The 11,879-nt window shown below is 42.3% G+C and overlaps 3 protein-coding genes across 3 annotated transcripts; 1 reads left to right on the forward strand and 2 right to left on the reverse strand.

Moving 5' to 3' along the window:
• Positions 1 to 83: 83 nt before the first annotated feature.
• Positions 84 to 823, reverse strand: BDB00DRAFT_880051 (uncharacterized protein; the record flags this gene model as incomplete). The annotated part of the gene is made up of 3 exons (XM_053127943.1): positions 84 to 108; positions 179 to 567; positions 680 to 823. The coding sequence occupies 3 exons, from the start codon at positions 821 to 823 to the stop codon at positions 84 to 86; spliced, it is 558 nt and encodes a 185-aa protein (XP_052972482.1).
• A 2,921-nt stretch (positions 824 to 3,744) lies between these two features.
• BDB00DRAFT_880052 (SAC3/GANP/Nin1/mts3/eIF-3 p25 family-domain-containing protein) lies at positions 3,745 to 5,648 on the forward strand (the record flags this gene model as incomplete). The annotated part of the gene is made up of 9 exons (XM_053127944.1): positions 3,745 to 3,776; positions 3,872 to 3,916; positions 4,010 to 4,202; positions 4,306 to 4,377; positions 4,459 to 4,593; positions 4,668 to 4,736; positions 4,840 to 4,972; positions 5,100 to 5,331; positions 5,447 to 5,648. 9 exons carry the CDS (start codon positions 3,745 to 3,747, stop codon positions 5,646 to 5,648), a joined length of 1,113 nt encoding a protein of 370 aa, XP_052972483.1.
• Positions 5,649 to 6,178: 530 nt separating this feature from the next.
• Positions 6,179 to 9,303, reverse strand: BDB00DRAFT_885541 (uncharacterized protein; the record flags this gene model as incomplete). Its single annotated transcript, XM_053128420.1, has 8 exons — positions 6,179 to 6,722; positions 6,813 to 7,384; positions 7,464 to 7,577; positions 7,668 to 7,744; positions 7,810 to 7,974; positions 8,054 to 8,586; positions 8,738 to 8,942; positions 9,114 to 9,303. The coding sequence occupies 8 exons, from the start codon at positions 9,301 to 9,303 to the stop codon at positions 6,179 to 6,181; spliced, it is 2,400 nt and encodes a 799-aa protein (XP_052972484.1).
• Between the last annotated feature and the right edge of the window lie 2,576 nt (positions 9,304 to 11,879).

Below are 11,879 nucleotides of genomic sequence, written 5' to 3' on the forward strand. Positions count from 1 at the left end.
TATCGTACATCATCTCTGACAGATAAACAATGGGCTAGTGTTAATAGGATGACTTATCCAGTGTCTACTTGAAGCAGAATTGTTTACCCCGTTACTTGCAAATCCTCACTTTTTGCAAAAAAATATCGGAAAACCCTCGGTTGCAAAAACCGGGGTACAACTGTATATCCAGCGCGACCGTACAAAACCGGGAAAATCAATATTAAGCTGTCGAATTGGAGCAGCTGCCGTTTCAATGTTGGGTGCGCCCTTAGCGTTGGATCCGTTCAAAGCAAGTATGTTACGACGGCGATACGCCATTTTACGAGCGTGCTGTAAATCGACGTCGATCTCGCGCACAGGTTGTTGTGGTGGGTTCATTGCTCTCTGAGAGCTGCTACCGACAACAAGGGCCACCCTTTCGGTAAGTTTGGCGACTGATTGCTTGCTTATATGAGCTGCTTCATATTGACCATGTGATTGCGTGTCATAGTGCCGGGCAGTGCCCACCCAACGGATGAACTTGAAGTTCACCTGGACGTCGCAGGCAATGTGTTGCATATCTCCTTTGCATTCAACACACTTTTGCTTTTAAAGGAGCAACTTAGTGCTAGCAGGTTTGACCTGATGGTCTTTTGCTTACAACAATCCTTTACGCAATGTATAGCACCAAGGGAGATCTTGGTATCATAATGCTGACTCCACCGTCAACTTTCTTCTGATTCTGTTGGTAAAGTTGCCAGCCAATGTCGGTGGACCATTCACATGTTCCGTCTGCTTTGGAAAGCAGGGCAATCGTGTGCTTTTTGTCGCCGTCGATCCATCTCGTAAATCCGTCCTTCATGCTGGAGAACACGTTAAAAGCTAATCGGTGAGTTTGGTACCTTACAATCAGGTTGTTCTAGTTGAGTGCGTAGAGTAGCGAGGAACGCAATAAAAAGACACTGGTTTTCGTGCCCTGCTTTTACTGCAACCGCCGAATCTTTCCCGATGATGAAATGGACGTTGGATTGTTTATTTTTTGCAACTTGTTGTCCTTTGATTACGAGTCGACAACGGTGAATCTCTGTATTTTGGTGTCTGCTTATTACCATCGCTACACTGCTTGAGTGTATAGCAGTTACCATGCCTTTTCAATCAAGTACAGGATTGGTACCTGAGATCCGGACTCGGGTTCCCATATAAGAAGCGGAGATGGTGCACAAGGTGAAACACGGATCGACACTATATACTACAGCGGCATGACAGCGACCGTGTGTGTTTCCATAGTGTCAATCCAACGATATTTCTTTTACTTTTGCTTTGGCACAGCAAAGAACAAAGGAGAAGCAGAAGGGCTCTACAAAGCCAATCACGTGATGGGGCGACTGCGCTTGAAAACCAGTCTTGACCTGCTGATCCACTAATAGCGTGTGACTTTTTTTGGTTTTTTGAAAAAGTATAAATACAGGTCTATTTTTCAGAGCAAGAAGGATTTCTTTATGCAGTAGCACCAACAGATGTTTGGGGGCATCGGTGTATACTTTTCCCTACGGGGCCCCATAGGAAAATGACAAAAAGCACATTGGTGTACACCACCAAAAGACAAAATCAATAACACAAAAAGTGTTGTTGACGTCTAAACTATCTGATTGTGTGTGTTTCCTTGACCAACAAGGTGCACCACTACAAAAATAAATAAGAAAATGATAAAAATAAATAAACACAAAAAGTGTTGTTGAAGTTGCAAAGATCTGTTTGGTTATGGTTCCATGACTACGTATAATTTTGAAAGAGAGATTCGTAGGCTACAGTAATGGCAGCACCTTCAAGGCTGCCGTCTGACTATCAAAGCCGTTACCCTTGTCGTTGGACTTTGTCTTCCTGAATGTCAGCTCCACTGTATATAAAAAAAAAGGGAGTCCTCCGTGAAGCACAGATCGTTTCGCACTGAAACATATACTCGCTTGCCATTTTAGCAGCGTTGACTACAATGACACTGCAGCTCTTTTATTAGGCATTTTAATCGAGTTACACAATTACGAACATTGATTGTTCTTTTAGAAGCGCGTACTATGTACGTGCGAGATCCATTTGCAAGCGCAGATCTTAGATAAACCCTGCTTCTGCAGTTAATGAGATTGTTACATTCTGCGAAAGTATCTATATCTACGGTTTCCTGACTTTGCACAGATGGTCTTTGCAGTTTTCAGCTTTACAAGTGCTCCTCATTACAAAGTAAATGATTTCGAGTAGAAGCTTTGCCAAATAATCCCATGAAGTTTTATCGTGTATTATATCTATACACGCTCTCTTGCTCAAGAGCTTTCCGATGAAGCTGGACAACCATTTTGGTGATAACATGTTCATGAAAGCCCTTCAGCAAGGCCTTTAAAGGCTTGCTTGGTGCATAGAGTACCTGCAAGCCTCCCCGTTATTTAATCGGATGTTAACTTAATCTTGTGCGTTTATGTTGGATATTATATATATAATGACATGGCAACTATGTAGGCATTTCAAACATGCAGATCACAAAGGCCAAGTATTAAATCAAAGTGTTAAATTGGGTGGGTTCAGATTTTTCATTATAAAAAGCAGTGCTACTACTGGGTACTGTATATCGTAGAAAGAGGTGGGAGCTAATTATTCTACATGCTTATGCAATGATGATATTGCCGGCCATCATGAGCTAATTTCCTGTTGACTGCAGTGTCGATTCAAGCCCATGTGTACATGTACATCAAACAGCTTAACTTGATTTCTGCAGTAGATAAGAACTGTTGTATCAAGATATACCGTAATGCCATATCGGTTTATTCGCTGAGTGTTGTGATTTTTTAGACCGGTAACTCTGACCGATGATACATTAAACATGAAGATGCAAAAAGCATAAAAAAGTAAGATCGCTGCGCACCAACTTGCTTCCAGAGCTATAAACGCCATCATGATATCATACTGAGCTTCAGATATACGAGCGGCTACGAGCAGCTGTATCGTCACTAGCTCTGATGATAGCATTCGGGATTTGTAATGCAATACATACAGATGTAGGAGACGTAAACAAATTCTGGTTTCGATAACGAGTCACCATTAAGTTTATAAAGCTTTTCATGCATCGAAAGTGTTAATATGGAATAGAACAATCGCAAAAAGTATCTTAGTAACTTATACGTGTGCTTCTTTTTGGCTCTTATCAACTGTCATTGCTAAGAGGAGAATGCGTAAAAAAATATCACATTTGGCAAACAAAGAGGTTAGAATCTACTGCTTTCCATGTATTTGCCAAGCTTCAATATCAGTGTTACTATAATGTATGCACAAGAAAAGAGGAACCATCGAGTGTCAGTTACAAATAAAGCTTATTTGATAGTCCAGAGGAACCTTTCCATGTCCAAGAATTTGTGCTAGGACGGCGTTTATGCAACGAGTCTGTTTTTTATCTCGGATTTTAGAAAAGTAGGAGTTGTCTCTTCCCTTTGTTCCTTTTGCCAATGAGCAACACTGATTTGACAACCACACAAAAAGCGAAAAAACAAAAAGTCAACCATTCTGTACCCAAGTTAACGGATTTTTCTACAGATCTAAAGTAATTCAATACTCTTTTGATTCCGCCCACTTTTCTTCATAAAAGGATCTGTCCCGTTGAATCAATAACCAACTAATCAAGGTCGAATTCAACAAACACGTTCCAGAAATTATGTAGCAGCGTCTTTTGAACATTGCTTACCAGGAAAACAACAAGAACTTGAAACCGAGCTACGATCTATTATCCTTAACGCGAAAGCAATGACCAACTGGAATGAACGACCACTGCCACGGTAACTTGAAGCCTCTTCGTTCTCCACGTAAAGTAACTATTACACTATTTATTGACATAATGCACACTCGATGGGTGTTATTCGAATAACGATAGAGCAGCAGGTGGAAAGCCCAATCCCAATCGCAAAAACAAAAAGAAGTAAGTTAAGAGATGTACTTTTAATAGAGAGCTTTTTTTTCGAGAGCACGACCTTTATTTTGCTAAACCATTGGTTGTAAAACACTATCACAGAACAAAGTCCAACGTTTCTTCATCATCGTTGACACCAATGCCGTCGTTGGGTACAGAAGAAAACACAGGAGGTATTATCGCTCTTGAAAGCACACCTGAAGAGCTACGACAACGTGAACAACGCCTTATGCGGTTCGGAACAGCAGCTACAACATGGGGTCAACCTGCTACAAATACTGAGGATAACCGCGGGGTAAGGGAAAGAGGAAGAAACAGAGCCAAATGGAAAACAGATATGTCAGCTTTTCCTTATGATGCTGATACATGTATACTACATATATGCAATACACTATTAGGGCTGGACGGCAGATGGCAAAATTATAGGAACATCCAGAGATCTGGAAAAGCCGTATTTCCGCCTCACATCCGTAAGTTCACGTACATATTTATAAACGCTCGCGTGTTGCCACCGTTTCTTATGTGGGTTATTAAAAACTGAAAAACAATAGGCGCCCGATCCAGCCACTGTACGGCCCCTAGAAATGTTAAAGATTGCATACACGCATGTCAAGAGGAAATGGAAGACAGAAAATAACTACAAACACGCATGCGAGCAACTGAAATCAATACGACAAGACTTGACTGTACGTTTACTACCGCTTTCTTTTTTTGGGAGTACCTGTGTGTCTGTTTCACTAATTGATGTGGTATACTCTAGGTCCAGGGCATCCGCGGGCGATTTGCAACTACAATATATGAATACCATGCACGGATCGCACTAGAAGTTGTAAGGATTAGCGGGAAGAAGGGGATTTAGTGGTTGAAGGACGGATTGTCTCTGGGGTTATTAAATATTGCAGTGACACCAGAACTGACGATATGGATATCAGGCTGACCTTAGCGAATACAACCAATGTCAAAGCCAACTACGAGAACTGTACACGGAGGGAAGCGAATCTAATACCAACAATGAATTTATTGCCTATGAAATTCTCTATCTGTTATTCTCGGGTAACCGTAGTGGTAAGGATTGGTAGTAGTAGTAGTAGTAGCATTTCCAGCAGTGATACACGGCGTTGCACTGCCCTATCTATCACAGTTTGTCTCGCCAATACAACTTGCAATATGCTCATCTCTGTAAACTTTTCAGAAATGAACTCGTTACTAGAAAGAAGGGCATTAGCAAAGGTACAAGGAAAAGCGGGAGGCAAGACTAAATCGAAAGCTCTACGACATGCCCTAGCAGTCCGTGCAGCATTGGCCGTTGGAAATTACCACCAATTCTTCAAATTATACCAAGACGCGCCCAACCGCAATGCACTATTAATGGATCAGTTTATACCGAGAGAGCGGGTCAAAGCGTTGATCATGCTTTGCAAATCGTAAGTTTCTGGCCCTCTTTCTTAAATAAAGATGAGAGATGTTCTCCCCTCTATTAAAATAGAGACCTTGATATATGTGTCTTATACTAATAACGATGTATTCATGTCAATTTAGGTATCCTATGGGGCTTCCATTAGACTTTATTAGTAGAGAGCTGGCCTTTTATTCTGTTGACGATGCGACCCAGTTCCTAGAAAAACATGGAATCAAGGTGGATGACGTAAATGGACGACTCGAAACCAAGCCAGCCCTGCCACTACTTCATGCAGCTATTGCGAACAAATATCAAAAAGCGGATATCAAGGGTCAGGTTTAGCAAAAGTATCATCTGTTTCTTCATGTGATATGTACTATTTACGCTTCTTGCATCTCTTTCGTCACCCCCTCCATTCAGACCTTTCCCAAGAATCATTAAAGCATTTTCCCACAATGAGCTGGCTCACTATCCATGTACATATTAAACTCTTCCCACATACTGTTAAACGTTGGAATATTCCAGGGACCACAAATTACTATGCTGCTGAGACATGAGTATGGCTACTCGGCCTTTCATGCAATACTTATTTGCCTATTTTGTTTAGCAGTAGATCCCATGTTCGCTAGGCTTAAATGCATACATTGATCAAAATCAAGTATACACACATCATACGTATAGCTTTAAAAATGGTGTTATCCTATGTGCAGTTTATAAGTATAATGACGCTGTTTCATCTGTTTGTTGATGTAAATATATATATATATCAATATATCAAAACAATATGCAAAAAGTTAAGTTTTAATTTGTAAGTATGTAGATTGGATGTTGTAAGCAGTAAGGGAAAAAGAGAAAATTCAAAAATGTACAAATTAGAATGCAGCTGTAAGCGCCAATGACTCCACCAAAGCATAACTATCGGCGATGTGGCGCACATAATCTTGGACGCTGAAGTTTGGATCATCCGTAGGCATTTCACCGGGAATGCCTCTACCACCATGAACATACATAGCTTCGTCCACGTTAACACGGGATTTTTGGCCCTTTTTACCATCGTGTTCAGCGCGGGCACCAAAGTTGCTTGTTCGAATGTTGAGTTCTTTGAGCTGAGCCATTTCGTGTTCAGTGATACCAATATCGTCTTCGGGGAGCCAGACCGTAGGTTGTGTCCGGTACATGGATGGATGCATGTAAGATTCTACTTCATACATGAGACGTGCAGATGAAACCACCATCTCTTGAGTGTGCCCGGTCGATGAGTGTTCCTGCTCCTCGTGGACACGTTTGTGGAGCTGCGCGCGTGCAATGTACGCATCCACAAAGCCAACCGATGCGCGACGATGTCTGTCGTTTGCAGAAGAAGGACTGCCATTCTTACGTCGCACTACAGGGCCTGCATCCTTGCCACTCGCCAAGCTATAGTCGTCATCGTTATTTGTCTGCTCAAGCTCCTCCGTAAGCACCTTTTTATCGTCTTCTTCAATACTGTTGCTGCCACTGAAGAACGAGCGGTTCTCGGAACCGGTAACCGCCTGTTTACCCTCTTCCTCGGGCTGGATCGGCAGATACTTGAACAATGGTTTGAATGCCTTGTCATAGAGCGCCAACGCAAAAATACTGACGACCAGTGTAATGATCATAATCACCAGCTGTGGAATCGCCTGCTGGATAGCCAATAGACCAATCATGGTGAGCTGCCAGGTAAACATACCAATGTAGACGTGTCGGATCGCGCGAGGGAAAGCAAGACCGCCTGATTCGTAATCCATCTCGTACAGATACAAGAACTGGTACAAGTAGACAAAGTATGAAATGATAAAAAAGAGACAGACGAACGGCAAAATCAATGGAGCAATGGTCGAGTACAACAGTCCCAAGACAAAGATAACAGACTGTGCTGGGATCAGTGTACCAAGGTTAACAGTAGGGCACTTGCCCTTCTGCATAAAGATGTCGCGAGGCGTCGTGGATAGGAACGGAAGGAGGAATGACAGCACAAGAGGAACCGCTTGCAGGATTGCTTGACCGGTACCGTTCAGAGATTGGAGCAAGACGTAAGTAATGAAGAAAGTACTGGCCTATATAGTGATTAAAGCGGGTTTTAGCACGTAGTAATTCTATAAAAAAGCAGAAACAACTTTTATGTCTTTTCATTACCTTGGGCAAACTTTCGGCAAGAATGTTGATAATACTCAATGGGTTGTTCAAGACATCACCAATAGCTTGAGCAGCACCACCAACGATGGTAGACACAAGAACAACATCAATAAACTAGCAAATATATTTAAATTCATACAATATCTCAGTAAGGTGATTTATGCGTAATAGCAATAGCGCAGTGAAAGCCTGCAATTTACTTACCAGGAAGAAAAAGTACTTGTGCAAAAGCGACAAATCCACCATTGATTTTTGAGGAATGCCTTCCTGCTTTGACAACACTGCATCATAATATGAATTAGCAAACACTGCAAAAACTGTATCTGACTTGGAAACAGGAACTCACTTCGAAAGACAATGGGCACCAAAGCAACCAAGATGGCAAGGGCCACAGCAGGGATAATACCCTGGATAATACCGACCAGGGTGTCTGGAAGTTGTTTGAGACCGTCGAGGAATGGCAAAACCTTGCTAAGAGACTCGATATTTGCAACCAACTGGACAAAACCAACTGTGATAGTACAGTAATAAATGTTAGCATAGAAAAAGACATTACGTGCCTCTTTAAACTGCAAGAGATTAGCCCGTACCTGGAATAGCCCAGAAGATGATGATGGCAGAAGTGATCACCATACTGATTCCACGTCGAGCCAAGCGCTCAAACGACTTTACATTCATATTGTCCCAAATGATATCACTTGGTGCGATTTGGATATATCGTGGAGCCATTTGCATTTCTTTAGAGTGGATAACGCACTGAGCGGCCATATGAGCGGCGATCTGTTGGTTAAACTCGATATAGGCAGAGCTTAACTGATCATACGATTCGGGGGACCGTTGAGCTTCCTCGATTTTTGCGTTGAGTTGCTTGATCTCTTCGTGATAGTAATCGATCGAGTCCACTTTGCGGCCGACAAATGGGAGAGGGATGGGCAACTTTGAGATTCTGTGTGTAGGCCGAAGGCTTTCGGGGATGCGTGAATCAGGTCTGTTTTCGAGTTCGGCGTCTCCTTTCTTGGCATAGTATTTGTATGCTGCAGCGATGGACTTTGTGATGGCGCTTTCGAGACCTTTGATAAGGTCTTGTCTTTCCGTGACGATATCCGGCAACTCTTTGACATTCCTAAATTTCCCGTTTGCAAATAGTATAGGATACGTCAGTCAACAACTCCTGACTGCTAGTGATAGAAGAGAAAAAGAGAGCGAGAGCGAGAGGAAGAGGGAGAGAATGATTATGTAAGCCAGATAGAGGTAGAGTAGAAGAGGATGGTTACCTGGTCAACCAGATCCGACGAACGCCACCGGGAAAACGACTAAAGATTCTTGTCAATTCCTCAACGTTGTTCACACGATTAGGGATCGATGGAACATAAAGCATTCTAGCAGTGACCGAATTGGCATATTCCGGACTCAAAAGGTGCAATCGTCGTAGTACAAGATATTGGCGTGTTTCTCGGTACGTGTAGTAGACCACACCAGCTACGTAAGATAATAATAATAATGGATCCAAAGGGTGGGGGGGGAGAAAAAGGAGAAAGGACGAAAGGTGGGGTCCGGTTAGATACCAATATGCGAGATCATGCATACTTTAAAAAAAACGTTTCGTGTTTCTATATTCTTTTTGCTCCATTCTAAATCCTGGTAACTCACCCGAAAGGAGAACAGCTAACACCAAATGGGCCCAAATACGACCTTTGTCCTTGATGTTACCCATCGTAAGTTTGTTTAGGCCCGGAGAATCCAGTTGATTAACCAGGTTGACGGGTATCAAAACGGGTATCGCCACCGCCGTGAACAGTGTGAATACGATGATTCCCATCCGTAGGAACCGTAGAACCATGAATCGATCCAGTCCGATAGATCGAAGTATTTCACTGTCTGGTATTCGTAATAGAGTCCATATCCACGACAAAAGCCCATCTGGTAAGGGTGGAGGCTGTCGTCTATGGTACACTTCTGGATCAGATCAAGAACACATATATTGATAGTAGAGGCACGAATAGAGCCTTTTAATTCAAAACGTACTCTTTTTCCACTAGATATGATCGTGGAGAGTAAACCTGGGGTCTTAACCGACGCAAAACGCAGAATGCACCAAAGAAGCCACCTGCTAGTGCAGCGTTGAACCACAACGCGGAAGTGAAGGTGGAGATAGAGTTGTCCGCACTGATATGGAAGAACAAGTAACACAGTCAAGGTCATTCATTCTATGCAAATGGGGCGATCGTTCCAGAATTGCCACTTACTTTAGCTGATCTTCGCCGCTGTCAGCCATTGCTAGTGTGTGCTATAGCTTTGAAAAACAGTGAGTAGGAGGAATAAAAAGAGAGAGAGAGAGAGAAAAGGTGAGTGCAACTGTCGAGAGCTTGTCTGTTGATTGAAGTAAAAAACGCTGCTGCACCACGCTATGCATAAGTTTTTAAGGCGCCGCTGGTGTGTGCGGTTTTTTTTTGATCGGTCTGGGATGACTGAAAAAGGCAACCATGCGCGCGTATCCAATGATTTAAAGCGAAATGCTAGAATAGCTTACGGGGGATCAAATCTTTTTCATCAATGCTGATTGGCGCCGTTGTATTAAATGTGTTCGCGTCTTTGATTCATATTAAAAAAGTTATTCTACTTGACCGTCGTCATCGATCCCCCTGCTCAAGTTGTAGCACTGTGGACCCAAGCGCCATTGTTCCACCTGCAAATTTCGGATGTAAGCCCGTTCGTTGCACAAGACAAGGGACTTGATCTTGTCAATCATGTGGGGGAGCTATTCCCAATTCCGAGTTATCCATTTTTGTTAAAAAAGAGCTTGGCGGCATCGTGGTCTCTATACATTTGGATTATCCATGCTTTTAGGCCGGAATTACTCCAATACTGTATAAGGACGCGTTGCCATCGTCACGATCCTCTTTCTAAAGCAGTCGTTGCACAAGTAACACCGTAGACTGACGTTTCTTTTCTTTTTGAGACCCTAACTCCGAGGGTACACACTACGATTTGAAACGGATTGAGTGGCCCATTCGTGTCATTTATCACTTTTCTTTTTAGACCTGCGACTGGGGTTTTTTTTAAAAAGGGCTCTGTAATACCCAGTTACAGGCATTCCAAACGTCCCTTTTTGATATGTTTTAAAAAAGACTGTCAACTGCGCGGCAAATCTTTTTTCAAACTCATTATGAAATGCTGCAGCTTTTGCTTACATTGGTAAGCGCTCCTTTCCCTCGACTGCCAATCAGCACAAAGACATCTGAAACATGCATACTATGGCGTCGATACGGAAACGCGGGTGTTGCGCTGCTTCAAGCATCAAGCAACAGCGTATGCATGCATGCATGCATGCAGTTTGTGTGTTTTCTTTTGAGGCACATTTGATGCTCTCCTAAAAGCTGTAGTTGCAGGATAAGCAGTAGTGGTATTCCAGTAAAGCTAAAGATAAGCGAATGATCTGCAAATGTTTTCATGCACTTTAAAAAAACAAAAGTTCTCTCATACACGCGGTTGCTAAACGTTACTCTCAAGGAGTTTTCGTTTGCTGGCTAAACCGTTTCGTTGGGATATGCCCGTCCATAATGCATCTTTTTGTTACTAAACTCCTTCCGAGCAAGCATGCAAGCTTAGTTGTTTTTCTTGCTAGCACCATAAGTATGGTGCTTATTATGTATCGTTCAATTAAAGCTTAGATTATGTGTGCAATTCGTTGCCAGAGGAACAGCAGACAGTATATTCTCACACTTGTATTCAATGAGTAAACGTATAAGTTTGAACATAGTCGGCGCGGGTCTATTGCTCGCAGTTGAACATACGACTTTTAGCTATATAAGTAACACACAGGACGCTGATGATATCGAGCGCCATACAGTAATTCAAGGAAACTTCTTACTATGTGTAACAGAAAAAGCTCAAAACCCTTTGGAAGACAATAAAGAAAACCAGTAGCCGCTTGAATATTAGCGCACGTACTCTACTACCGCTTATATGAAAATTAGCCGTTTTTCTTTCTTGGCTGTCTCAAGTTATACATGATGGAATAAAGCTAATACCCATAACATGGGTGCAGACAATCTTAATGCGTGATGTATATACACGTCAAAATTTTGAGATTGTTATTTGATGCTTTTTGAAGCCTTCAAAAACCTTTGAAAGCTTTCAGAGTATATGAAGATTCCAAAGGCATTGGATTTATACAAACATGAATATCCGACGCCATATACCTCAGAGAAGGTAGTAAAGAAAGCTCCTTCTTCGCGTGAGCAATGGAGACGATCAGAGCATTACATAATATTTACTAACAATGCACGTGCTATGGAGATTGCGTATTGATCAGTTGCAAATGGCGTAGAGTGCATGCGGTGTTAAAGGATATCAGAGCTTGTGGCTATATAATTGAGTCATAGCATGATATGATCTAGCAACAGCAAGTAGAAA

Source organism: Zychaea mexicana (genome assembly GCF_025766255.1).
Source record: "Zychaea mexicana strain RSA 1403 chromosome Unknown BDB00scaffold_211, whole genome shotgun sequence".
NCBI lineage: Eukaryota > Fungi > Mucoromycota > Mucoromycetes > Mucorales > Lichtheimiaceae > Zychaea > Zychaea mexicana.